The sequence below is a fragment of the Phascolarctos cinereus genome, unplaced genomic scaffold (assembly GCF_003287225.1).
Source record: "Phascolarctos cinereus isolate Bilbo 61053 unplaced genomic scaffold, phaCin_HiC Scaffold_5;HRSCAF=322, whole genome shotgun sequence".
NCBI lineage: Eukaryota > Metazoa > Chordata > Mammalia > Diprotodontia > Phascolarctidae > Phascolarctos > Phascolarctos cinereus.
The window spans coordinates 406,251,843-406,279,410 of NW_027555958.1; the positions used below are offsets into that span (position 1 = coordinate 406,251,843).

Consider the following 27,568-nt stretch of genomic DNA (forward strand, 5'->3'; position numbering starts at 1 on the left):
GGGCAAGTCACTTAACTTTGTCTCAGTTTCCTCATCTGGAAAATGAGCTGGAGAAGGAAATGGCAAAGCAGTTCAGTATCTTTGCCGAGAAAATCCCAAACTGCATCATCCAGAGTTGTATACAACTGTAACAACTGAACAAAACCAATTGTTCCACTGATGATATATGGTTGAGAAGCATAGGAAACCACCAGTCTCTAAAGAACTAAGGTTGCTGGTTACCCAATGGACAGTGAGGAAATATGAGGGTATGAATAAGATGCAACATATCAAATTAAATCAAGTCACCAAGCATTTATTAAAGCCCTTGCAAATGACCTGACACTGTGCTAAGCACTGAGAATTCAAATACAAGTAAAAAGAAAGCCATTTCCTGCCCCCAAGAAGCTTCTATTCTAATTGTGGGGAGGGGGACTTTAACACCAAAAAAAGAAAGTTGAAAAGCAAGGGGAGAGGTAGGTGGGGAGGAAAAGGTGCCTGTGTGGGACATGATGAAGAAAGTCTGAGGAATCAGGAGTGAAAGCTGGAGAGGAAGGAAGACATAGCTGGTCTGACCGCCTTCCTTAAAATGGAGGTTCTGATAGGAAGAGCCTGTAGGGGCAGAGTGAATTCCCCAAGGTGAAAAGACCAGGGGAAAGGTGAACTTTCTGGGCATGATGGAATTTCTGTGGAATGATGGAAAAAGTCTAGAGTCAGAAGTGGGGCCCAGAAAGGAAAGAATGATCACTTATGAAGGACATGCCTAGGAGGAAGGCCATCAAAGAAACACATGACAGGAAAGGGAAGCAATGAGCCAATCAAAAAAATGGAAAATGAGGAGCAAGTGATGGATAGCCCATATGCTAATGACATATAATAGACCATCCATCTTTCTTGACAAGAGGATTTAGGAGAAGACATCCTCCCACTCCTGTCCCCCACCCCCAGAACACTGGGTGGATACCCCTTGAAGGATTTACTAGATAACATCGAGAAGAAGTAAATAAGATGGGAGGCATGGGTGGTTGTGATCTGTACTACTGGAAAGGGCATCTGCATTGGGAAAGTTGTAGTTCCATAAAAGTATTAGAATAATATTGGTTACCCTATATATATATATATAATCTTGTCTCCTCATTTAACTATAAGATCTTGAAGGGAAAGACCCAGATCTTATATATTTTTACATATTCCCTGTGGTACCTACATTTTATGTTTTATAGAAGATGCTTGATATATATTTTGATTAATTGCTGTATCAGCCAAAATTAATGTACCCAGAAAATCCCATACCCACAAAGGTACTCCATTGTTTCAAACCACGACCCCAGGAAAGCCAAACTCTCAAGCTAAATAAAAATCTACCTGAAACTGACCCTTCCCCAGACCAACCCCATCCTCTCTTGTGCTATTTCTCTTCCTCAGCTCCTACCCTTTGCCCACTGGGCTTTCCCCTACTGCTGTGCCTACAACAATGGAGTCAGCATGCCGCCTCTCCCATTCTGGACAATGACTCCTGCAGGTATTTGCTCTCGGGGCTTCTGGGAGCTGACAGAAATAGCTGCATAGGTAATAAGATTTGTGCTTGCTCCAGAGCTGCTAAGAGCTCTGGGTGTTGATTAAATTTTCATACCTCCATGACAGTTTTTTTTTCCTCCCCCTCCACCATTTTTTCCCCCATGTTTCTTTTTTTATTGTTGTTGTTTTGGTTTTTAAAACACAAAGCAAAGAAAACATGCAGAATGAGTTTCTTTTTCACTTATAAGTGTTTCAGCTTGAGGTTTGCGTGTGCCCCAGGGCATTGCTCTGGCTCAGATGGTGGCAAGCAGCAGCAGCAGCACCTTGAAGATTGTGTACATACATAGCCTCCCATTTCTGCCTCTCTGCTTCTGTTCCTCCCTTCTTGCTCCTCCTTTTAGCTCCTCATACATTTCTCTTTCCCAAGACTTCTCCCATCTTTTCCTTTTTTTCTCATGTTATATCCCCTTCCTCCCTTTTCAAATGTCTCCCCCTTTCTCATCCTTTCCTTTTTTTTTTCTTCCTCTTCTTCCATCTCTTCCTTTCCTACCAATATTAAATTTGCTTTTCTGGGCACACACACATAATTTCCTTTCTAGCATCTTTTCCTTGCTCTTCTGCCTGGATTTCTCTCTTTCTCTGGACAATTCCTCATTTTCATTACCAGAGAATGGTTTATTAGAATAGCTCAGCACTCTGAAAGACCACAAATCCATTCCTTCCTCCTTTATCAGAATGATAAATATAACCCTTCCATCTCACCAACACTGTCAGAATTTTAGGGCATTATATTTTCCTTGTTTCACAAATTGGATGTAGAAAGTGATGGAGTGTTGCATCTTTCTCCCTTCATAAAAGTATGCCCTGTAGTAACAAGGGGACCATCACCTACCTGTGAGCTAAGCCTTCCCTGGTCCTCAATCCTAACCTGAGAAGACTGATTCAGCCAATCTCCCTCTATTCCTTCCCATCTAGAGAGAATTGCATCAAAAAGTATATAGTGAATATCACAGGACTCACCTCATTCCCATAGGAATTAACAAATACTAGCCTCAACTGACTTGACAGAAATGACCATATTGTAATGACACCATGTATCAGAAGCCTAATTCTGAGCAGCACTGAGAGTCTTCCCACTACAAAGTCCCAGGTTGATAATCCTGATGACCTTTGTCCGCCAAAACAAAGTCATCACCAATCTTAACTTTATCCTTCCCTTTGGTCCCAGATAGTCTGACCTAGCTCCTCTTCCCCTTTCACTGAAAGCATGATTTCAAGCCCACCAGAAGAAAGAATGTAATTTCTGTGTGCAAGTGGTGATCTCAGATATTTGGAAAGAAACTAGATGGATCCCAGTAGAATACAATCTTCTTGAGGTCAGGGATTGTTTTATTTCATTCATATACATACATACATACATATATATGTGTGTATGTATGTGAGTGTATATATGTATATATGTGTGTGTGTTTATTTATTTATTTATCTATAGCTATCTATTTATCTATTTCCAGAACTTAATGTTTTGCACATAGTAAGTGCAAACATTGTTTGATTTGAATTGAATTATTGAAAGGATGCCCAGCATTTATTGGACCCTTATTAAGTATCTGCTGAATTTGAAATTTTATTATAATAATTCTTTTTAAAAGGATATCTTATAGTGATATCTTTTGTTTTTATAGAACTTTCATTTCTTTATATCTCACCTGTTCTTTTCCTTGCCTTGTCATGCCTTCCCTTCCCTTCTCTCTCCTTCCCCTCCCCAGAAGAACATCCCTTATAACAAAGAATAAAAAAGGAAGAGAAAATAAAAGCAGTGCAACCAAAGTAGCCAACACATCATCAGCTCTGATTCAGTCTTTAATGTGGAAGACGGGCTTTCCCCTTCTGCCATATATACAACATGCACTCACAGAAAGGAAACTGGTCTCTGAAAGACCCATTTGCAATTAGAAGTTGGAAACTCAGACTGGGGAAGACATGGTATCACAGACTCTTCAACCTGGAAATGACCTCAGATATCCCCTGTTCCAATTATGTCTGCAAAGGAATTCCCTCTGCAGCATCCAATGGTTATCTGAGCCTCAGCTTGACAAAAAAAAGCCATTACATCTGCAGGTAGCCCAATCTACTAAGGAATGTCTGCCTACTTTATGAGAATCAGCATGTTTATCTTCCACAGGGGCAAAAATAAGATTTGAGTTGGGGGTCAAGAAGGAACATATCCTCTACCCTAAAGAGGGAGGAAGGAAAATTTGAAAATGGAGCATTTGTACACCATCCTTTTTTCAAAGGGAATAAGACTTCCTCTCAAAGCTGGATGAACGGTGCCAGTCATAATATTTCTGATCTTCCTATGCACAGAATCACAGAATCTCCAAGTTCTGCGGACCATCTCTCTCCAGTCCTATCCTTCCTACAAGATCCTCAGTAAGTTGCTCCACCTAAAGAATGCCACAGTTAGAGAGTTCACCCCCTTCAAATGTAACCCATTGTAAGCAGGAATGACTACATTTTTGCCTATGTCCTCAACTTAGCCCAGTGCCTTGCTCAAAGCTGCCATAACAAATGTTTGCTAAATTGAATTAAATTAAGAAAGTTTTCCCTTGTATTGAGCCAAATTCTCCCTCTCTGAAACTTCCACCCATTTGCTTCTAATTCTGCCCTCTGGGGCCAAGCAAACAAGCCTAGTCCTTTTCCCACATGACAGGTTTTCAAATACTTGAAGACAGCTATCATGCCTTTCCTGTGTTGTTTCTTCTCCAGACTACACACCTCTGATTCTTTCAGTCAATCCTCTTCTGTAGGGCGTGGTATCTATTGCTGTCACCTACACACCAAATCACAGTATTTCAGAGATGGAACGGAAAACAGAAGCCAACCGATATCTGCACAAGGATCCTCTTAAAAATAAACTCGAGTAGTCATTCTGACTTTGCTGCAAGACCACCAGTAAAGGGGAATATAACTTCTCTTGAGTCAGCCAGTTCTCCTTTTAAATAGCTATAAGTATTAGGAAGTTCTTCCTCACATCAAGCCAAAATCTGCTTTTTCATCTCTTTGACCTATAGTCTCTAGTTCCACTCTCTGAGGCCAACAAAAATAAGCCTAATCCCTTTTCCTCATGAAATCCCTTCTCTGTACCTTCTCTCATTTGTCAATGTCCTTTCTAACATGGGGCACACAAAACGGGACAGATGTGGTCTGGTGAGAAGAAAGTAGAGTGGGACCCCTTACCTCCTTGGTTCTGGAGGTATTAAAGCACCTTTGACTGCAACAATCCAACTCTTAAGCAGTGTAGGAAAAGCAACTGAAAGAATTCAGAATTGTAGCAATCACCAAGTCTCATTTTAACCTCTTGATTCAATCTCCATCCACCCCCACATGTTTTCCCTGAGCTGGTGACAAACAGCTGCAAATTGGACTGACTTGAACCTTATCTCTCATTTCCCTTGCCTACCTTAAAATACAGGCAGCCAGGTGCTAGAACTGGAAAAAGCAAGTGCCTGCCTGGTTAATCAATGCACCAGAGAATTGGTCCCTTGATAATCAGGAATTTTTCCATGTTGAGGATTAATGGTACATAAGACTTAGTATCATCCACTTTTTTTTTTAAGTACTGCAAGCCAAAACCAGATTTGCCTCATAGGAAAATTCTGCTTCATAATTTTCTCTTATAAGGTTCCAAAATTATGTTATGATTAGCACAGCTAGCCAGATAATAGTGAGAAAACAAAACTGCTTTCTCCTCCTCTCTCATTATTGTGTATTTCTGTATGCCTCACAGTAGACCTTGAATAAATTATGTCATTTTCCACACACGGACTCTCACAGGGACAACACCAAATAAGATGAAAACAGTAGAGCGCAGCAAATTTGCTTTCCCCTCACTGTTTGTCCCTACAATTAACTGGATTTCTTTCTTTTTCTCTCCAAAGCCAGGTCCTTGCAACTTACCATCCAACCGAGGACCTTACCTACTAAGAAGACCACTTTCCATTGCTTTGGTTCTAATAAACTTTCCTTTCTCATTTCAAAATGACCCAACTCTGATTCATTAAGAATAATGCTAATAATCATTATAATAACGAATGTACATTTATAGAGTACTTTAAGGTGTGCAAATCACTTTGCATACATTATTTCATTATTTAGTAGTTATTTAGCACCTCCTGCATACTTAATGCCATACTTGAATCAAATCAATCATTATAACAGGCTTATGGCTCTGGAATTCTGACCTCAGTCTGCTCATCTCCAAGCCAGACACCCCTGTGAATAATTTAAGGTCTTAATGTAGTGTTATCAATCCTGTAGGCACTCAATAATTGCCTATTATTCTTGTTCACTTGGCCTCAGTGGGCCCCTTTATATGCTCATCTTCCCCTAAATCTGGGATCACTCAGTTGGTTTATAGTGCTAGAGAGACCAAGGTTAATACTGTTGCACAGAATTATAGTTGCCCAACAGTTTGAAAGAAACATCAGAAGCCATCTGGTCCAACTCATATTTGCATATGAATTCCTTCTACAAAACAGTGATCATGTGGTCAAGTAGCTTTCCTTTGAAGACCTCTAGGAATGGGGAACATGTTATATTTCAAAGCAGTCTATTCAATACCTTATGTTCCAGTCTTAAGTTTTTCTTAAAGCAAGTCAAAACTACATCTATGTAACTTCCAACCATTATTCCAAGTTTTGCAATCTGGGAGCAAGCAGAACAAAACTAATCCCTCTTCTATACAGTTGTCCTTCAAATATATGAGTAATTGTTAGTACACAAAATTCTCTTCTCCGGGCTAGAGATTTCCACTGCCTTCAGTAGAATCTCAAATAGCCTGATCTCTAGGTCTTTCACCTTATTGCTCATTCTCTATGGTACCCAGAAGTAATTACCCAGATGTGTTCTGACCAAGGCAGGACATAGTGGATGTATCATCTGCCTTGCTAAGCATAGTATTACTCTCCTAATGTAGTCTATAACTGAAATAGTTGGCAGGGAAGGTGGGTTGGGGAGGAAAGGGGAATGAGGTACAATAATAATTGATACAGCACTATAAAGTTTTCAAAGTGCTTTAGTCAGTCAACAAATGTTTATCAAGTACCTACTACATGCCAGGCACTCATCTACATACTACACACACACACACGCACACACACACATACACACACACACATATACACACACACACACACACACACACACACACACAGAGGCAAAAGACTGTCCCTGCTCTCAAGGAGATCACAGTCTAATGGGGAGACAAGATGAAAATAATTATGTACAAATAAGATACATACAGGATAAATGAGAGATAAATCTACAGAGAGGGCACTAGCATTAGCGAGCATCAGGAAAAGCTTCTTCTAAGAGCTGTGGATTTAGTTGAAACTTGAAAGAAGCCAGAAGGCAGAGATGAAGGGGAAGAAAATTCCAGGCACAGAGAACAGCCATTGAAAATGCAGAGTTGGGAGATGGAATGTCTAATGTGAAAAACAGCATGAAGGCCAGTGTCACAGAGTACATTGGGAGGATGCAAGGTAGAAGACAACTGGAAAGATGGTGGTGGCAGTGGGAGAGGGGGAGTTACAGGTTACGATGGGCTTTGTAAACCAAAGAAAGTATTTTGTTTGATGACTCTGTAGGCAATAGAGAGCCACTGAAGTTTATTGAATTGGAGTAGGGGGGAGGTGGCGTGGTCAGACTTGTGCTTATGGAAAATCACTTTGACAGCTGAGTGGAAGATATATTATTTCATTTGAGCTTCACAACAGACCTATGAGAGAGGTAATTATCTCTATTTTGCAAATGAAAAAACTCAGGTCTTCCTGGCTTGAAGTCCAAGACTTCACCTTCACCATACTAATTCTCATGTCACACTGACAATTCATATTGATCTTCATAGTCCACCAAAATCTTCATCTCTTTCACATTCCATCACCTTGTAGATATGGAATTAGAGATTTTGTTTATCTTTGTGAAATTTCATTTTATTAGCCTTGGCTCAATATTCCAGTCTGTTAAGGGTTTTTAGGAGCATGACATGGTTATCCAATGTTTTATCCACCCCTCCCAGCTTTTGTGTCCACCTTAAGTTTTCTGAAAGAGAAAGATTTTGTTGTGAATCTAAAGACTATACTTCTATGATAGTACTTCATATAATGATAAACAGTATTCTTACAAATGGTTTCATACCATTAGTCACATGGGGGTCAGAGGGAAAGACTAGGCAGCAACTCAGTTAATCATGGTGAATTGCACCTCCTTGATGCATGTACTTGACTAGCAATAGCATGGGGGGGGGGAAATCAGGGACTTCAGAATCAGAGGATATAGGGTTAAAATCTGTCCTCTGTACTCTACTGCCTCTGTGACCTTAAGCAAATCCCCTAACTCACTGGGCCTCAATTTCCTCATCTGTAAAATGACAGGATTGAACTAGATGGACTCTAAAGTCCCTTCCAGCTCTAAATCTATGGTGCCATGATTCTGTATACTTTAATGACTCTAGCAGGTAACTAACTCATATAGATAAATAGTGAATGGCACTCTTTCCCCTAGGAGAAAACAGATGGCTCTAAACACAGAAGACAGAAGGACAATCAGGCACCTGAGGGAAAGAAAGGCAACTGAAAAGAACCTTCAAGTCAAAAGACTTGGAAAAATGGCAGAGCAAATTTCTTGGAGGGGGCTTGAAGTGAAATACAAGTTTCTTGAGGAAAAGGAAATAGGTAAAAGGATCAAGGCAAGGCTAACCTTAGGAAACTGGGCAGGCTTGGGCAGACGCAGCAAGAACTTTCTCCAAAGCTGTGATTTCTCATTTTCTTTCTCGTAAACATTTTGTGCCCGTATCTTGCCTCATTTCCTCTGGTAGCTTCTCTTACTCTCCAGAAATTAGCCCAAGTATCTGTAGCTGTCCTGACTACTTGCTAAGAGGGTGAACAAAGGAGAACAGGGCCACAGGACAGAGCTCCCAGAATCCCCAAGTCTGAATGCTACGAGACTGCCCAGGCAAACCATCACTAGAATAGCTCTTAAATAGGCTGCTGTTTCTGACTATGAGTCAGCAGTGGAGACTTGTGTGCTCATGTATTTGAAGGGCAGGCTATCACATGGAAGAGGGATTACACTTGTTCTTGTTCAGCCCCAGAAGGCAAAAGCAGGAGCAAGGAATCTAAGTTGCTAAGAGGCAAATTCAGCCTTAAAGCCAAAGTGGGAAACCTTCCTAACAATTAGAGCTCTACAAAAGTTGAAATGCACTACCAAGGGGAAGGAAGGAGAGCATTTTCTTTTATTGTAAGTCTTCAAGCAGAAGCTAGAGTAGGCAATGACTTGTCTGTGGGGTCTTTCAGAGTAGGGTTTGGAATAGAATAACATTGAGGTACTTTCCAACTTGAAAATCCTGTGATTCTATAAAAATATCTCTCTGGGATTCAGACTCCAGGCACCTCCTTTGTTATAAACTTGTACCTTCTGCAAATCACCTCTGTTCTGATCTACTTCTGGCACTGCGGACTTGCTTACCCAACACCCATATTCGAGGACTGGGAGACATGACTTCAAATTTCTAAGAGGTAAATTTCAGGCAAATAGGAAAGTACCATAACACAGTGAGTGCACATATGCAGATTTCTTGCAGAGAAGCTCTCTATGAGGTCCAGGTTTTGAGGGACTTGGAATTGGTTGTGAGGAGAGGGGGAGGAAAGAGATAGACAAAAAAAAATGGTTAGTGCATTTGTGGCATCTGGAAATAGGCCCAGAAGCAGGGGGTGTGCTGGAGTCAATCTGTACTGGTTTGAGAGAGCTGATCATTAAATTTTTAGTGTGAGCATTTACAGCTTAGAAATCAGCAAATGCTACAAATCAAGGTTTAATTTATTGTTGTGTTGATTATCTAAACCTAATAAAGTGATGGAGAAAATGTTACTAATGCAAATTAAACTTAAAAGTGTGTTGTGAGTATATATTTTTTTTCCTGGAGATCCTGTTGTTAAATATTTACTAGCACATCCATGGATAGAAGGAATCATGGGAGAGTAAGGGCAGGGGAAACTTGGCAATGACTCAGAAGACAGTTCTACCTTCAACATCATTCTGAATTTTACAACTAGAGCATATTTGAAGCTTTTCACATATTTAAGGACTGAAATCAAGCAGGTACTATTCTTCACCTGCATAAAGAGGTACATCTTCTAGTGACTAATAATATTATCTACATATATGTGTATGTATACATACATACAAACCCATACACACACATTACATACGGAAGAGAGTGGCAGAGCAAATTTCCTGGGGAGGGGGAATATATACATATATACACACACATATATACACACATGTATACCTATGTATAGGTTTACACATATAACATTTATGTGTGTATAGTATATATGTATGTATATAATATGCATATATATATATTTATTTCTTAATTGGAAAATAGCTATGTTGGTAAATTTTTCGGCGCTTAAGGTGACCAGCCCTTTGGGCACAAACCAGCCTAAGAGAGACCAGGTATTAAGGTAAAGAGCCATGCATTGGGCTTTCCCTCTACACTTCCTTGGGCCCTTTTTGCCCAGGAAAAGAGTGGGGGGGAAGGGACGGTGAAACAAAAAAGAAAAAAAGACAGCTCTGATATTCACAGAGGAAGAGTGGGAGCAGCTTCACTCCTAAGGGGTGGGGAGTGTGGGGGCGAGATTGTAGAGCGAAGAGAAAATGAAGAGCATCATGGCACAGGGAAAAAGAGCTTGGCATAGAATGTCAGAGGCTCTGGCTCCGAATCCCAGCTCCCCTGCTTACTATCTGTGTAACCTCAGGCAGGTCACTCGACCTCAGTTTCTTCATCTGTAAAATAAAGGGGTTAAATTGGTTGAAAGCAAAGGTCATTTCTGACCTTAAATCCTAGGATCATAGGAGCTCTGTAATATCGACCAACAGGAGAGATTTAACAAGTTTATGCTGCCCAAGAACCCTCCCAAGGGTCGGATGAAAAAGGGGAAAAAAAATTTAAATGCTAAAAAGAAAAAAGAAAACCACTACCACCGATAAAGTATGAGGGTTGGGGTTGGGGAGCTCAACTTAGAGACCAGAAGAGCACAAGACAGCCCTTGGGAGACAATGCTGTCAGAAACAAAGGCTGATGAAAATGTGGGTGAGACTCATATAATAAGAGTTTGTTTTTCATCGAAGATCAGGATTTTTCATGTACCTCCAAATAAGAAAAGGGATTTATTTAAGCCAAGATGAAAAACTGTGAGAGGTTAATGAATGCAGAGCTGGCTTCTGAGTCAAGAAGATTTGGGTTCAAATTCAGATTCTAACAAAAACTGTCTGTGTGATCTGAAGTCAATTAACCTACTCTAGGCAATTCTCTAAGTTGTAGAAAAGGTGACATCCTGCACTGGTTGAGGGAATTTCTCTCCTGAGATTAACCTTCACAAATGAATCACAAATCCAAGCCCTATTTCTGTCCTAAAACAGAAATCAGACATAGGGTAGACTGAGTGAAGACCCTAGAAAAAATGCCTTTTCTTTGGGCTAGGAATGAGAAGTGGGCCAGGCAGAGCAAGGTTCAGCAGCTACTCTCAGGGTGTCCACTCGCCTCCATGTTCTTTTCCCATCTCTTCTGCCAGCTCCCCACCCCATTGCTAACTCCTCTTGGGCACCTCCCTCCCCCTCCCTTGCTTGTCCCTCAGCTGCCCAAGCCCCTGCCTTCCATCCTGCCTTGCAGGAATGCTCTCCTTCAAGACATATGGGCTGCTGACTCATTCTCCCAGTTTATACTAAAGCTTAAAACTTTTAATTCCCTCATTATTATCTTTTCTTTCTCTTTTTAATTTGTTCCATCTTGTTTCAGGTTATGAATTATGCACGGTACTTCTGGTGCTCAAGAAAGACCCTTTATCAAATCTGTACCTAAAGAGATTTCATGAGTCATTTTGACCAAAATGACAAAAAAAAAATCTATTCAGGTCTGCCGAAGGGATTGACTCCTGGTTATCGCTCTGTGTCTCTGTCCCTCTCTCTTCTCATACCCATGGACACACTCACTCATCTCTGGGAATACAGTGCCTAAATGCTGATGGATAAGTGGGCTCCAACAAGGAAAGTGGGTTTGGGTGGTGTGACTCACTGGACACAAAAACTCCATTCCTAGAGGCGGGCAGAGGCAGCGAGCGTCGTGGGCCCCGCAAGCTGCTGGTGACTTTAGACAAGTCACGTTACTATTCAGGGCCATTTAGTTAAAGGTCTTATGATCACACCTGTCCATTAAAAGCTGCTGCCTAAACACACCCCAGATCTCTGGTAGACTGTACTAACACATACAAGCCCCAGCCTTCATCCAGGATTCGCAATATAAGATAGGGGTGGGGAGGAGGAGAAGGAGTGTTCAGTTTTCTTCTGTCCCTTCTCTGAATCTTCCTAATCTGATCTCCTGTTATTTCTTCCTCCTCACCGCCCACTTCCAAGCCTGCACCCCAAATCCCGTTTGAATAACCTAGTTTGCGGTTTATTTTGCTCGATATGGAAGCCATAAGACAATGCAATAAATAACTTGGGGATAAAAGACAGGCGAACGCTCTGTCACACATATGCACACACACCCAGCCTAAACACCGGTAATTATTCTCTGCGGTAACCTTTCTCAGGCAGGAAGGGCTCGTATTTACAGCTGTTTACAGTCATATAGACTGGCAAAGCACGGGATTTTTGGTTTGTTTGTTTCTGGACAGAAATGGGGCTGGCTCCTGAGGGAGAAGAGAGTTCGGGGCATGCTCCCCCATGAGGAAATTGAAGATCCTAGTGAGTCCCTGGGGAGCCAGAGCCACTGAGCGCCCCCTCCTTCGAGGAGCACGATCTCCCCACTAACCTGCCTTGGCCCGTGGGTGTTTTCCTCACTGTTTCGTTTTATCTAGGTCACGTGACAGCACTCCCGGAGGGGCTGTGTCATACCCATCTAATGCAATTAGCCAACCAAGATGAACCTGTCATTAGGGGAGGGGGAGGGAGGGAGAAGGGCTGACTGGGAATATGGAAAGGAAAGGAGAAGTGGGAGGAAGGGAAAAGCTGATGACAGAGATTATGGGTCTGTTTAGCTAACCACCAACTCTGCCTGTACTTGGTGGACATATACTGCCAGAAACTAGAGCTGTGTGTTGGGGGATGGAAAGTAAGGGCTGGAAGAAGGGGTGATGTATATGTATAGGTATGTCCATGTATACTACTCTGCATCGTTACTCTGTCTCCCCTTCCAAATAGTTTGATGTAGCTTGCTGAGACTGATTAATAGAGGGAGGAGGGCATCCCACTGTGTTATCAGCGGCAGAACACTCCCCCTTCCGAGGTCCCCACTACATAGTGACAGGTTGGGTGAGAGGATCTCTTTCAGAATGAGATGGAACCCTTCAGGGAATGCCTCAAGCTCCCAAACCTACTTTATATTCTGTTCTGCCAAGAAATTTCATCTAAACCACAGAGTTGCTCTTCATTTTCTTCTCTACTGGAGGAAAAGGAGGATGTTGAGAAAGGCCAAAGATTTGTTGGGTTTTAACCACAATTGCAGAGAAAATAAACATCAATTGCTGCCCCTCTCTTTTTTTCCACAGTGCTCCAAGAACCTCTTAGATAGTTGAATTTCAATTTCAACATACCTAACTACACTTAAGACGATATATAGAAGCACAGAATGTCAGGGCTGTGAGGGACCTTAGAGATAACCTAAGGAGCCTTTATTTAAAAAATTAGGAAAGAGACCAGAGAGGTGAAGTAATTTGCTCAAGGTCACACAGTCGGTTGGCAGCAGATGGATGAACCCAAGGTTCTTTCTACTCTGTCAAGTTGCATGAAAACCTGTTCTTAGTAGACATTGACCGTATCTTAATTATCCAGTGCAAAAAGCCTATATTGTGTCCACTGTATGAAAAGCACTGCACCAGTACCCTAAAAAAAATGAAGTGAGAAACATCTGTGCTCCCCAGGAAGTTATATTCCATGGGGGGGGCGGAATACACCCCAATATTGAGGAGCCGGAAAGTACCAACTAGAGGGAATGAGAATCATTCCCCCAATAGAATGTAAACTCCTTGAGGGCAAAGATTATCTTATATTGGCAATTATCCCTTCAGCCCAATACCTAGGCAAGTAGGCATTTGAATCCTTATTAATTAATTGAATGATTCCCATAAAAGGTGGCACATCAGCTGAACCTTGAAGAAAGGTATGAATTCTAAGATGTGGAGGGGAAGGTGAGAAGGGAGTGTGTTCTAGGCTAGGGGTGGGGAACCTTCAGCCTTGAGACCACATGTGGCTCTCTAGGTCCTCAGTCTCCTGAATCCAAACTTCATAGAACAAATCCATTTATTCCCTACCCCTGTTCTAGGCACTGGGGAATGAAAAACCATGGAGGCAGGAGATGGAATGCCAAGGTCAGGAAACAGCAAGTGGGCAAGTTTATCCAGAGCAAAGAATGTATGAGTAGAAATAAAGATGAAATAAACCTGGAAAGGTAGTCTGAAACCACATGGTGAAAGACTTTAAACACAAAGCTAAGAAGTTTGTGGGTTGTCCTAGAGGCAAAGGGTAGCCACTGAAGATTCTAGAGTAGTGGAGTAACACTTGTGCTTTAGTAAGATTATTTCATTATTTCTATGAGACTGTTACTATCCTGAACTTGAGGAGAAAAAAAACTAAGAAGCCACGAAGGAGAATTCTCATGTGGAAGTAAAAGCAAGGGTAAATTAGGAAGTAAAACTGGAAATATGAAACCCATTGTGATAAAAGGAACAGAGACAGGTCCTAGAGTCAAGAAGACCAGAGTTCAAATCCAGCCTCAGACACATACTAATTATATGACCTGGACAAGTCACTGAACTCACTGCCTCAGCTTCTCCAACTGTAAAATAAGAATAATAACAGCACCTATCTCCCAGGGTTGTTGTGAGAATCAAATGAGATAATATTTGTAAAGTGCCTAGTACATAGTAGGTGCTTAATAAATGCTTGTTCCCTTTTTTTTCTCTCCCATAATTATCTATCTATTTCTAGACTTTACCCTGAAATTCCCACACATGGCCAAATGGTTGCTTCTAAATGGTCAACTGGGAAGGAACTCTATGGAGTTGAGTATACTGTCAGAAACACCCAGGGAAATAGCCATTGTCCCTGGTGCGCAGTCTATGGAGAAGAAATTCTGATCTATTGGATAATGATGTCATATACCCAAAGATCCAGAAACTGACCAGGGAGCCTTCAGTTCAGAGGCTGTTCCCATCAAGTTTCCTCAAGGAGGGCTGTACCATTTTCCTTTCTCATTCTTTACTGAAAGCCTGGACACTCTTCAAATGTGTCTAAGGGATGTATACCTTTAAGGAAGCCCTCAGAAGAAAGTAAGCCAAAGAGAGTCAAATCCTGCAGATGGTCCATAAAAACACAAAGAAAATACTGTTTTTATTCAAACAAAGGCTTGTAATTGTTAATAGTTAATTAGTTCCTATGCGTACACATACATACATACATACATACATACACACACACACACACACACATACATACACACACACTCCAAAAGCATCACATTAGGCAAAATAATATCAGGGGGAGTGATTTCATGGGAACAACATTAGGAATGGGGCAGTAAGGACACAGGGGAGTTACCACCTCAAGCGCTAGGAACTTCCACTCACCCCAGATTTATTTCCCTTGCAATTGGCTGAACAGTGCTGCCTCAAGGTTTGTTGGATATCATGGAGGATTTTTGCTGTAATACACTCCTGACCTTAACACAAAGCCACATTAGTTGGGCCAACCATTTTTTTTCCCTTCTGTCTGTCAAAACTGGGGAGATCATGGCACTGAGTCGGAGAAAGGCAAGAAAACTGCAGCTGCTGATTAACTGAGGTGACATACAGTTTTCAAGTGATTAGCAATGTCCTAATCTCTAGCACAGGCCCCACTCTTCTGCAAAGATGATAACAGCATCTCACATTTATATAACATTTCATGCCTAACATTAACACTTTCCTCCTATAAACCCAAATAGAACAAGCATTATTATGCCCACTTTACAAATAAAGTGAAACTCCAAAATTCAAGTGACTTTTCCAAGGTCATAGGAACAGTAAGTGTAAGAGCTAGAGTTCAAACCCAAGATTTTTATGCTTTTTCCTTAAACTCTAAGTCAAGTGCTTTTCCCATTACACCACATCACTCCCAACAATTTGTACACTAATAACCCAGGCTGATGTGGAATTGGATTCCTCTGGCTGGTGAATAGACATCCATGATGAAATCGATCAACCTGTATTGAACAAACTCAAATGACATGTAAGGAACCATGTATAGTATAAGGCAATAGTGAGCTGAATAAGACCCCATCCCTACCCTGAAGATCTTTACTTTCCAGTTGGGGATAGAGAGGACACAGACATAAAATGTAACTAAACACAGAATGCAGCATAGGGCAAGTGCCCAAGAAGTGGTGTGGGCAGTAAATCCAGAGGATGGAGAGCTCACTGTGGGTTAGGGCAGGCAGAAGTGGTTCCGTGGCCATGCTTGAGCTTGGCCTCAGTTCTACCAAAAGGGTCAATCTCAGAAAAGGGGCTCAAGACAAGTGGAAGGGGAGAGGGTACTGTAAGTGAGGTAAAGAGGCAGGAATGAGCAGGGTGTATTCTGTGGACAGTGAGTAAACCAAACTAGCTGTGGCAGAGGATTAATGCAGGGCAGTAAGAAGAGAAGTTAGGTAGGTTGGTAGATTGGTTAAGTGGTTTTCTCTGCCAGTTAGTTTGCTGTCTCTGATTTGGGATTCTTCTCCCCCTTCCCCAAGCCCACCACAATAGTATTATAGTTCTAGAGTGGGATCCCAGAAGCCATTCAGTACAAGCTTCCATTTTTCCTATGATTAGATGTGTATTGTTAATGGTTAACAATTGCTAAACAAACATTATGTTAATTGTAACCATTAATACACACCTAACCACAAGAAAAATGGAGTGTTGTACTAGATGGCTTTTGTGGATATGGCTAGAACATAGGAATGGTGATGAGTTTCTAGAGGCTGAAGGTGCTTGCCTAAATTTAGGCTAGGACACAGAGTCCAAAGCACATATTTAAGGATGTTGCAATGCATCCTGGAGAAATCCCAAAATGACTAGTGGTAGCACCTCTCAGTTAATATAGTATTCTGAAACCATTCTGAAAACATCCCTCCACCCAACACTCCTCCCCTGATCCCCCTGGTTGTGGCATTAGGATACTAAACCAGGATCAATCCTGGAGAAAGATACACCATGCCTTCCTGGAGACCAAGTCCTCCTGTCTATTTCTTTCCTTCAGTCCCATGTCCATTGATTCAGCTGGCATCATTTAGCTGGCTCTAAAGAACATAGCCTAAGGCAGCATGGTTTCAGGCACCTCTGGTGGAATTTGCCAATAGACAGAAAACAAAATTGAACTCTAGAGTGGACAAAACAAAGCAAAAGTAAGGAAATCCAAAGTGAGCCGACTGGTACACAAAAGATCTGGAAATTGGCCCAGTATGGCTGATTTACGATTCAGGCACCAGATCAACAGGTGAACCCAACTCATTTGGACTAATGTCCAAACATGGCATCTCTGAGAGATTAAATAGAGACCTGAAAAAGATCCTTAGGTGAAAGGGTTGGAGTAGAGTGGGGGAGAGGAGCATGAGTCCTCCCTACAACCCCTGACAGGAAGACCTGCAATAAAGGACCTCAGGCCAAGGATTCTGACCCAACAGGCAACAGAACTGAAGGAAGGTGTTATTTAAAGAGAGGGCAAGTAATTAACATGGCAAACCAACTGCCAAAGGCGGCAGCAGAAACCAAAAGCACAAATGTGTTTACAAAAAGAGTTGGGCAGACACTGAGAGGAAGATTACAGAGCACAAGTGCTGCAGAGGAAGGTGGGTGTGCCTGGACGGGTTTTAGTCCTTGAATGTTCCTAAGTCCAACGTCCTGAGCGGACCCATAGGCCAACTGATGGTCAAACACATACCTGGGGGAAAGAGGAGAGCATCCATGGACACAGAGCACAAAGTACCTGGTGTCCTCATCTTGTCCATTTGTCTATGCTTACATACCTGGAACCACATGTCCCGGAGGTCTAAATCATAAGATTTAGAGCTAGAAAGGGTCTCAGAGGTCATCCAGTCAAATGGACTCCATAACAGGGATTCTGAACGTGGGGCTCATGAACTTGTTTGTTTCTTCCCGTACCTTGATAATTGTATTTCCTCTGTAATCCTATGCATTTCATTTTATGCATTTAAAAATATTCTAAGAAAGGGTCAATAGGCTTTGACCAGACTGTCAGAGCATTCCATGGCACACATACAAAAAAAGGTTAAGAACCCTTGCTCTAGAGTCAGAGGACATGGGTTCAAATCCCCCCACCTGGATGCTTGCAACCTGTGTGACCCTGAGCACATGGTTTCAACATCTTTGTGCCTCAATTTCCTTCATTTCCTAAAAGAAAACACAGATGCAGCCCAGAGAGATTAAAAAAGACTTGGAATCCGTAAACAAGGGTTCAAATGTCACTTCAAACACAAACTGTGTGACTCCAGGCAATTCATTTAACCTTTTTTGCCTTAGTTTCCACAACTACAGAAAAAAGCCTTGGACTAGATGGTCCCTAAAGTTCCTTCTAAGGGCAGCTAGGTGGAGCCATAGTGCACAGAGCGCTGGGCCTGCAGTCACGAAGACTCATCTTCTTGGGTTCAAATCTTCCCGTAGACACTTCCTAGCATGTGACCCTGGGCAAGTCACTTAACTCCATTTGCCTCAGTTTCCTAATCTGTAAAATGAGCTGGAGAAGGAAATGGCAAAGCACTCCACTATCTTTGCCAAGAAAGTCTCGAATGAGGTTGCAAAGAATCGGAGACGACTGAAAAAGTACTAAACAACAAAGTTCCTTCCACCTCTAAATCTATGAATCTAAGTCTTGTTTAAAGTGACATAGATTTGAAACTAAGACTTCTGACTTTAAGCTTATTGCTTTTTCCAAAATCCCAAGCTCATTCTCAATGCCCATCTTGCAGCCACAGCACTAACCTAAAAATCAAAAGAGCTGGTTTTGGCAACCCACGTTCCTTCCTTGCCATCTAAATTTCTAATCTTCTGTGTGAATCTGTAAAAGTTGGGCACTATTCCTGAGCCGATAGGTACAAGCTCAGTACCACTGCTGAAGGGATCCTACTGGTACATCATTACCTAGAAAGACAAGCAGAAGGCTAAACAGGGCTAAGGTTAAAAAGATGTTCCTTTGCCTGAACTCTCAGTAATAATCTTTCACATTTCTGTAAACCTTTAAGGTTTATAAAGAATATGAATTAGTCCCCTAGGATTAGGCTGCATTTCCATGTGGTCCTTTATAAGTATTCCTGAGGATTCAGTGGAAAGTTTCTATCATTGCTCTCCTCCTGCCTAAAAGTCTGCAAGGAGGACCTCATGGCCTAAATTCCCAGACCTAGTTATCAACATCTTATTGCGTAAGAGGGGTGAAGTAGGGAACACTGGGATGGTAACACTGTCACTGTGGGCTTCTTTGACGTTCCACGATACCAGGTCCTTCTGGAGCCCTAAAAGATTCTCAGGAACAAGAAATTCCAGGTGTTGATTATTTGAGTTGGAGACAAAAAGGCACCTCATATATTGCAATAAAAACTCACAATTATATTTTGCCTTAAGGTTTGCAAAGCACTGTCCTCTCAGCAACTCTGCTAGATGAGTAATGTGAATATTATTATCTCCCTTTTATAGATGGGGAAATTGAGGCACAGAAGTGATAAGCATTCTGTCCATAAGCACACAGTATTTTGTCAGAGTCAGAATTTGAAGCCAGGTGTCCTGACTCTAGGTCAATATGTTTCCCCATCACATGACATATGTCCTTCCCAGGTTCCAAAATAGTCCAAGACTTGCCTTTCAAATGGCTCTTCATTTCACCAGAACTGGGCTCCAGGTCATCTGGGATCACTTTGTCATTGTCACCACCATGCAATATCAGAGTCTTAAATACAAATCAAATGTAGAAATCACAAATATGGAGAACCTCCTCCCACATCCCCCCCCACAAAAATCTGGAGAAGCGCTTTTTCATCCTCTCTGTAGTTTAGGGTTACTCTTTCAAGGTGAAAGGAAGAAAGGGAGAAAAATAAGAAAGAAAGGAGGGGGAAAGGAAGGGATGGAAATGAGAGAACAGTTTGTTTTTAAGAAATATATACATATACATACATAAAATGCTTCTTATAAAACAAATTGTACATAACAAAAATTCACAGTTTCTTATATAAGCCTCTGTCTTGTTCTTTGTATATTAAAATTTTTGTAATTGTTAATGATTAAGTTAACAATTTTTAAAATATAATGAAGAAGAGAGGGAGGGAGGAAGAAAGGGAAGATGAGAGAAAAGGAGGGAAAAGGAGGGAAAGAAGGAAGGAAGGAAGGAAGGAAGGAAGGAAGGAAGGAAGGAAGGAAGGAAGGAAGGAAGGAAGGAAGGAAGGAAGGAAGGAAGGAAGGAAGGAAGGAAGGAAGGAAGGAAGGAAGGAAGGAAGGAAGGAAGGAAGGAAGGAAGGAAGGAGGAAGGAAGAAGGAAGGAAGGAAGGAAGGAAGGAAGGAAGGAAGGAAGGAAGGAAGGACTTAGAATAAGTACTTTCACAGAGTGGCTCCTTTTGCTGGGAATTAAGAGACCCATGGTCCAGTCTTAGCTGGAATAGTGAGTCATTGTGAGACCATGGCTAAGTCCCTTACCCTCTCTTTTCCTTATTTTCTCATGTGGAATAGGGGATCATGTCCTTTACTTACAACAATCCTGTTAACTAGGTAATTCAAGCATAAGTATCCCCCATTTAGTGATGAGGAAGCTAAGGTTCATAGAGGTTGGGTTACTTACCCATGTTCCCATACCTAATAAGTGTCGGAAGGGAGTTTCAAACTCAGGTTTCCTGACTCCAAATCTACTTCCCTTTCCTCTACATCATGCTGTCATTAACATCATAGAAGTTTCTATACCAAAGACCTCAATTTTGTGGTAGTTTCCTCTTGGCTTCGATTCCGCTAGTAATTGCCACCCTTACAAAATGCCTAATCACCAAAGATTAAGCTAGATCCTGCTCTTTGTCATCATGATTCCACTGTCCTTTTAATTTTTATGTCTATCTCTTCTCTTCATCTCTTCTCATTGAGGAAAAGGTGTGCCAATGACAGGATCAAAGAGACTAATCCTGTGAGACTCTGAAGGGTCAGTGGTCTAATTCATCCTACCTACATCTCCAGGAAAAATCTCAACTCTTCTAACATTCAAGCTTCAAGGATGAGTTCACCTGGTCCATAAAGAGCCTAGAGAGATAGGTGAAAAGGATCCCAGAAGAGATGGACATCTTCAAGAGAAGCACAGAAATCGAGGAAGAAAAGGAAGAATAGTTCTGCTCCTGTCCTCTAGAGGCTCCAAACCTCCAGGGTCTCCAAATCTCCTTTCCCAGGTACCCAAAAAGAAAAAGGGGAAAAGAGAAAGAGCATGGAGGGGTCAAAAGGCTAGAGCAACTCCTCCAGTCAACGTGGAGACCAACGGGATTTCGTCAAAGCTACATTGGGCAGGGAGCAAGATAAAGAAGCACAGTTACTTGTCCTCTCTCCCCTGGCCCCAAATTGTAGAATCAAATCACTGAATTTTAACATTGGGAGAGATCTCAGCAGCCATCTGGTCAAAACAATCCCTATAAATGAACCATTACCCTACCACTGATTATCTAGCCTCTGCTTGAAAATCAAATGAGACATTTGTAAAGCACTTAGTACAGTGTCTAGCACATAGTAGGTGCTATATAAATGCTTACTACTATTATTGCTGTTGTTGTTATTATTATTGAAAAAAAAACCCATGAGGGGGAAGATCCACTATTTCCTGAGGAAGTATTTCCTTAGAGCAAGCTTAAATGTGCCTCTTTGCAACTTCCATCCACTATTCCTGGTTCTGCCCCCCTGGGGCCAAACAGAACAAGTGTAATCCCTCTTCCACATAATAATTCACACACACACATGCATATACGTATATATGCACATATATATATATATATATATATATATACACATACACACACATATATGTTATATATAATATAGAATGTTTCAAAGGCTTGAACATAGCTAACATGTTCCCCCTGAGTCTTGTCTCCTCCAAGATAAATATCCTGAGCACCTTCAATGAATCCTCATGCATCATAGAATCAAGGTCCTCACAAATGTCACCCTGGTTTCCCTCCTCTGAAATCTCCAGCTTATCAATGCCCTAAACTGTGTCACCTAGAATTGAACGCAGTATTTGAGAGTCAGTCTGACCACAGCAGAGGACAGAGGGGCTGCCTCCTCCTGGGAGGTAGACCTCCTCTGACACAGGTCAAGTTCACATTAGCCTAGACACCAACCATGATGTGGTAGGAATATGAAAGGGGACAAGAGCTTCTAGTCACTATATCAGCCCAGTCGATCACTGCCACTGAAGACAGGCATGGAGCATAGAGGGAGCCACAGACAGATAATGGTGGACAGATAAAGGAAGAACAGAGCATAATGATACAGGAAAGGAAGGGGATTCCTCAGAAGCATCCTTGCTTCCCCAGAACCACTTGGGGTAATAGCTATCAGGCTCATACCGATATCCCTAAAAGCAGTACTTCCTGTCTGTCAGGCTGACTGCCTAACACATTTATCACATCATTTGGATGGGTCTCTATGTGTAATTGAAACGTATCACTCACAGATCACAATAAACATCACCAAACACCAAGGGTCTTATAGTCTAATTTCTAGAAATGTGTAGGCAATAGGGCCTGCATGAAACATCCCTCATGTGGCAAACATACTGTGCCAATGTGATTCTTCACCCTTGCCTTCCTTTCCTCCCTCCTCACAAAGCCTCCACGTGTGTCTGCATGGTTTTCCTGAATATGCTGGCTAAGACATTTCCTTAGTCTTTCCTCACCCACCTTTCTAAGGCATCTGCTTTCGTAAGGATGTGTGGCTCCTCTGTGGAGGGTAGATATGTTCAGACTTAGGGAGCTAGGATCAAGAATGCATTTATTCATCACCTTTTTTTTTCATACAGGACACTAAAAATGCACAGATATATAAAACACAATTCCTTCCATCAGGTGGTTTTCAGTATAGTGACCTTAAGTTTATCATTTTGGACTTGACTTTCCTTATGTGTAAATGAGGAAGCTAGATTAAATGATTGTTACAGGCCCTTTCAGCTCTATAATACAATTACTTTAATGAGTGTAAGTAGTGGTAAAGTGGAAAAAGAGACAATCTTGGAGACAAGAAGAACAGACTAGAGTCTCACCCCGGCACACATTTGTTGTGTGACCCTGAATAAATCAATTAACCTGTAAATCCCCAATGACTGTCTATGACAATAAGTTGCAGAGTAGATGTTGATCTAAGATGGTAGAGCACAGTTTTGTTCACCATAAGTTCCCATTGAAATCAGAGGTCTGATCCAAACATTTCCTTAGGCCCAGTGGTTTGCTGATAAATGTTTAACAACTGGCTCACAAAAAAAAATGCTCAAGACACACTTTCAGAGCTGGTTCTAGTGCACCCCAGCCTGACCTGAGAAGCAGGCACTCCCAGGCCACCTCTTTGATCCCAGCCTCAGAATGTATCCAGGACGCTGTTGTGCTGGTGCTTCTCCTGGTAATTTTATATGAAGGTAAAGTGAAATCCCAAAGGAGTAAGAAGCAGCCTGAAGGCATGTGTGTAAAGGAGGCCCATATTAAATGAAAATGGGCATTTGCTGCCTTCCCCAATATATTGGATGATGGTCATTTTTATCTACAGCAGGCCAGAGCTTTCCCCCTGGACTGCCTCCCTGGGCTGATTCCCAGATAGATAGCCATTGGACCCCAAAGTGCAGGCCTGGACAATTCATCCCATCTCCAGGGTCAGCCCTGCACGTATCAGACCAGACACCACTCGTTTTAGCCTACTCAAGCCCACACCTAGGAATATAGCACTTGATGATATAATTAAAAATCACAGAATCTCTGAATTAAAAGAGACCTTTAAAGGTCAACTAGTATAACCTCTTATCTCCTGCAGAAGTCCCTTTACAAACTGCTACCTCTAGTGATCTTGTTTTGTGGCATCATCTCTAACATTTTGTTTATCTATGTATCTTATCTCCCCATCTATACAGGAAACTGCTTACCAGAGGACACTCTCTTGTTTATTTTCTATCACCTACAGAGCCTAAACACAGTGCTGGTCACATCTGCAAATGGCCTGTGATCGGATTACAGAACTCCCAGGTGCAAGAATCCCCTCCACAAAAGCAAATCACAACCTAAGGCTTAGAAGAGAAGTCATAAAATGATAGATTTAGAACTGAAAGGAACCTTAGAGGCCATCTAATTGAACATCTTCATTTTATAGTTGAGGAAATAGAGACACATAAGTTAAATTTAGCATATAGAATGCCAGCCCTGGAGTCAGGAGGAACTGAGTTCAAATCTGACCTCAGACACTTCCTAGCTGTGTGACCCTGGGCAAGTCACTTAACCCTGTTTGCCTCAGTTTCCTCATCTGTAAAATGATCTGGAGAAGGGAATGGTAAACCACTCTAGTATCTTTGCCAAGAAAACCCCACATGAGGTTAAGGAAAGTTAGATATGACCAAAACAACTCAACAAAGGCGACAACAGCAAAGAGTTAAATAATTTGCAAACCATAAAGTGCTAATAACTGCTCATTATGTTGATTAGTTTAACTATTGTTATTGCAATAATACTTTGTACAGGTAATTAATAACAAAGGCAGGTTTTAAACTCTGGTCCTTATATTCCAAATCCAGTAGGTTTTTTTCCTGTATTGTACTACCTGAGACACATGGGAGTTAAATAGCCCTGGGTCCCTCATCTGGTAAGTGTCAGAGATGTGATTTGTCCCCAGGTCCTCCTGATTCCAGGTCCAGGACTCCAACCACATCATGCTGTCTCTTTATGCTTTTATGCTGAGTGCATAACAGGGCTCAATAAATTCTTGCCTAGTTGGTTTGACTAAACCAGTCTTTGATGCCCTGCTTCTGAACAGGGAGCCCTTCCCCAGTGCTCAGATCCCAAAGCCCGTCTCCTACTCAGATCACACGAGGATCTCAACAGTTGTGGGCCTGGCTCCTTCCAGACCCTTGACTGCAGGGCACACAGGGCTAATCCTGCTGTTTCAATGAACGAAGACTCACCAACTACAATCATTCCAGTAAAATGGAGGATCACCAGGCTCTGGCATCTGTCCTACAAGCAGATCCCAAGGACCATTTGGGCTTATCACGTCCCCAGCCATTGAATTGTTCGATGTTATTGTCTCCGCCACTTAAAATATGAGGTCGTTCAGAGCAGGGACTGTCTGTATTTTCAATTTGTATGCTCAGGACTCAATGCAATGCTTAGTATATAGTAAGGACTTAATGACTGTTTTTCCATTCCATTTCCTAATAGAAAATCTCCTCTCTAATGAGCTATTGAACAACAGTGTGCTCAGACCAGAGGTGGAGGGATTTGAATTGCCACTCAGCTTTTACTAACTAACTCATGTACACCCATGCTGCCCCTCCTCCTCTCCAGATCTTCTGGTCCATAGTAGCCTCATCCCCAACTCTATACCTTCCTCTTCACACTTAAAACCATTCACTCACATTATACAGCACGGTGGTCCATCCTTCCATGGTTATACACTGGAAGACAGTCAGCACAGCAAAGAGAATGTTGTCAAACTGAGTGATCCCATCATTGGGGCCAATCCAGTCCTTGCACTCATAGCCCTCTGGGCAGCCCTGCACCCCACATGGGTGGGGAGGGTCAAACCCCTCCAGCACACCTGCAGACACATAGGAAGAGAAGAAACCACAGACAAGTGAGCAAAAGCTGAAAAGTGAACCCAGAAAACAATGGGGGGGAACACAATAAGTTCTCTGGTAGAAAAAAAAAAAAGAGGCTAGCCTTTCTTTGTTTTCTCTTCCCTAAACCACTACGAGCTCCTCCTTCTTTCTGGCCTCTCTACCTCACCTGTGTCCCTGGCCAGGCGATCATACCTTCCTATTTCACATCCTCTTCTGGAAGTCACCTCCTTTCCAGAGAACCTGCCCTCATTGTCTCCTTTAACTGTCTGCAAATTGCTTTTTCTATCATTGGCTCCAAAACTTTCTAGGAAATCACACCCTTGGATTTGAATAACAAGAATGAAAATGGACAAGAGGAAGAGATTGCTTTAGCATTATTGATTAAGCTCCCTGTGACTTCTAGGAAGACCTTATAGGTAATGTGATATAGTAGGAAAAGAAAGGATCAGTCTTAGAATCAGAAGACTAGTTTAAGACCAAGCTCTCAGATTGATTCTCAAGGCAGCTAGGTAACACAGTAGATAAGAGGGCTGGGATTGGAAGCAGGAAGACCTGAGTTCAAATCCTGCTTAACCTCTTCCTGCCTCAGTTTCCTCATTTGTAAAATAGGTATAATAATAGCACTTCCTTCTCAGCATTTGTGTGAGGATCAAATAAGATCATGTTTAAGCTCTTAGCATAGTGCCTGGCACATAAGTATGAGCTGTATCAATGCTAGCTATCATTATTATTATTATTAATAATTATTATTATTGGACATATGACCTCAAAAAAACCACTTAACCATGTTGAACTGTAGTTTAATCACTTGTAAAATGTGGGTATTACTTCTTGAAGGGCTTACCTCACAAGATTGTTTTGAGGAAGCACTTTATAAACTTTAAAGGACAAGAGAAATGTAAGCTACTCTCATCCTTGTACTCGAAAGTGGTGGGTACCATGATGCTGGATAAATCGTAATATTTGTTAGAGCTGGAAGAGATTTTGAAACCCTCTAGTAAGTACAACGCCTTCCTGATAGATGAGGTAACTCAAGCCCGGGCAAAAATAACATGGTTAGTTACTTACTTACAAATGGTATTTCTCTTTGATCAGTTGTTTTCCATGTTTGAATGAATGGAATGAAGGGGAATATCACAGACCACAGGTATCTGGGACTCAGACAGATGGGAAAATACCTTAAGCACCACCTGGTGACCCTACCTGAATTGTTCATAAAGCAGGCCCTATGTAGTTTTCCACTATAAAACTCCAGGCCAATGATGGCGAACATTAGGATGGCAAAGAACAGAAGAAGGCCAATCTGTAGGAGAGGCACCATCGCCTTCATGATGGACTTCAGCACTATTTGCAAACCTGGAAGGAAGCAGAGGATGGCATGCTTGCATTTATTAAACTGTATCCTGCTGCAGATAGACCAAGTAAAGGGATTCCACCCCCACACCACCCCTCAAAGCTGAATCCATTCTCTTTTTCTACCATTCCCTGATGACATAAACATGTTGTAACTCAATTGAATTCAACAAGTATTATTAAGCACCTATATCCTTCCAATCTAGCCTCTGAGATTCTACTGTTAATAATAAACCAGTAGATGTACTCACAACATAAAAGAAAATAGAGCATTGAGCCTTAATGAGAAATTGAATAAATTTTGCCCTTTTTAAAGTTTGCTTTGTAGAAACTATAGTTATGTTTATTCTGAGAAGACTCTGCCTAATAAAACTGGTGGCTGGCTGCAAAAGTGGCTAAGGAAGAGAGTAGGTGGTACTGGCCAGTGTTGGGTGGAACACACTGCTGGTTTTGTAGAGAGATGAAAATATTTGCCAGACAATTAGCAAACAGAATGACTAAAACATTTATACCCTTTGACCCAGAGATTCTACCGTTAGGCATATACCCCAAGGAGGTCAATGAAAAACGCCAATGCTCCGTATACACCCAAACATACCTGTTAGCACTTTTTATGATACCAAAGAAATGGAAACAGGAGGAGCCCATCAGTTGGGGAAATGGCTAAAAAAAGTGTGTGACATAAATGCAATGGAATACATTGTGCTATAGACAATGACAAGCATCATAAATACAGAGAAGAATGGAAAGACTTATGTGAACTGATTTCTAAGGGAGATAAACAGAACCAAGAAAATAA

General features: G+C 41.7%; 1 protein-coding gene across 1 annotated transcript in view; it reads right to left on the reverse strand.

The window, feature by feature from the left end:
• The window catches only part of CACNA1E (calcium voltage-gated channel subunit alpha1 E), a 405,939-nt gene that overhangs the window by 250,013 nt on the left and 128,358 nt on the right, over positions 1 to 27,568 (reverse strand). Inside the window, 2 exon segments of the mRNA XM_020984357.2 lie at positions 25,213 to 25,394; positions 26,620 to 26,772. Of these exon segments, the coding sequence (XP_020840016.2) occupies positions 25,213 to 25,394; positions 26,620 to 26,772 (335 nt within the window).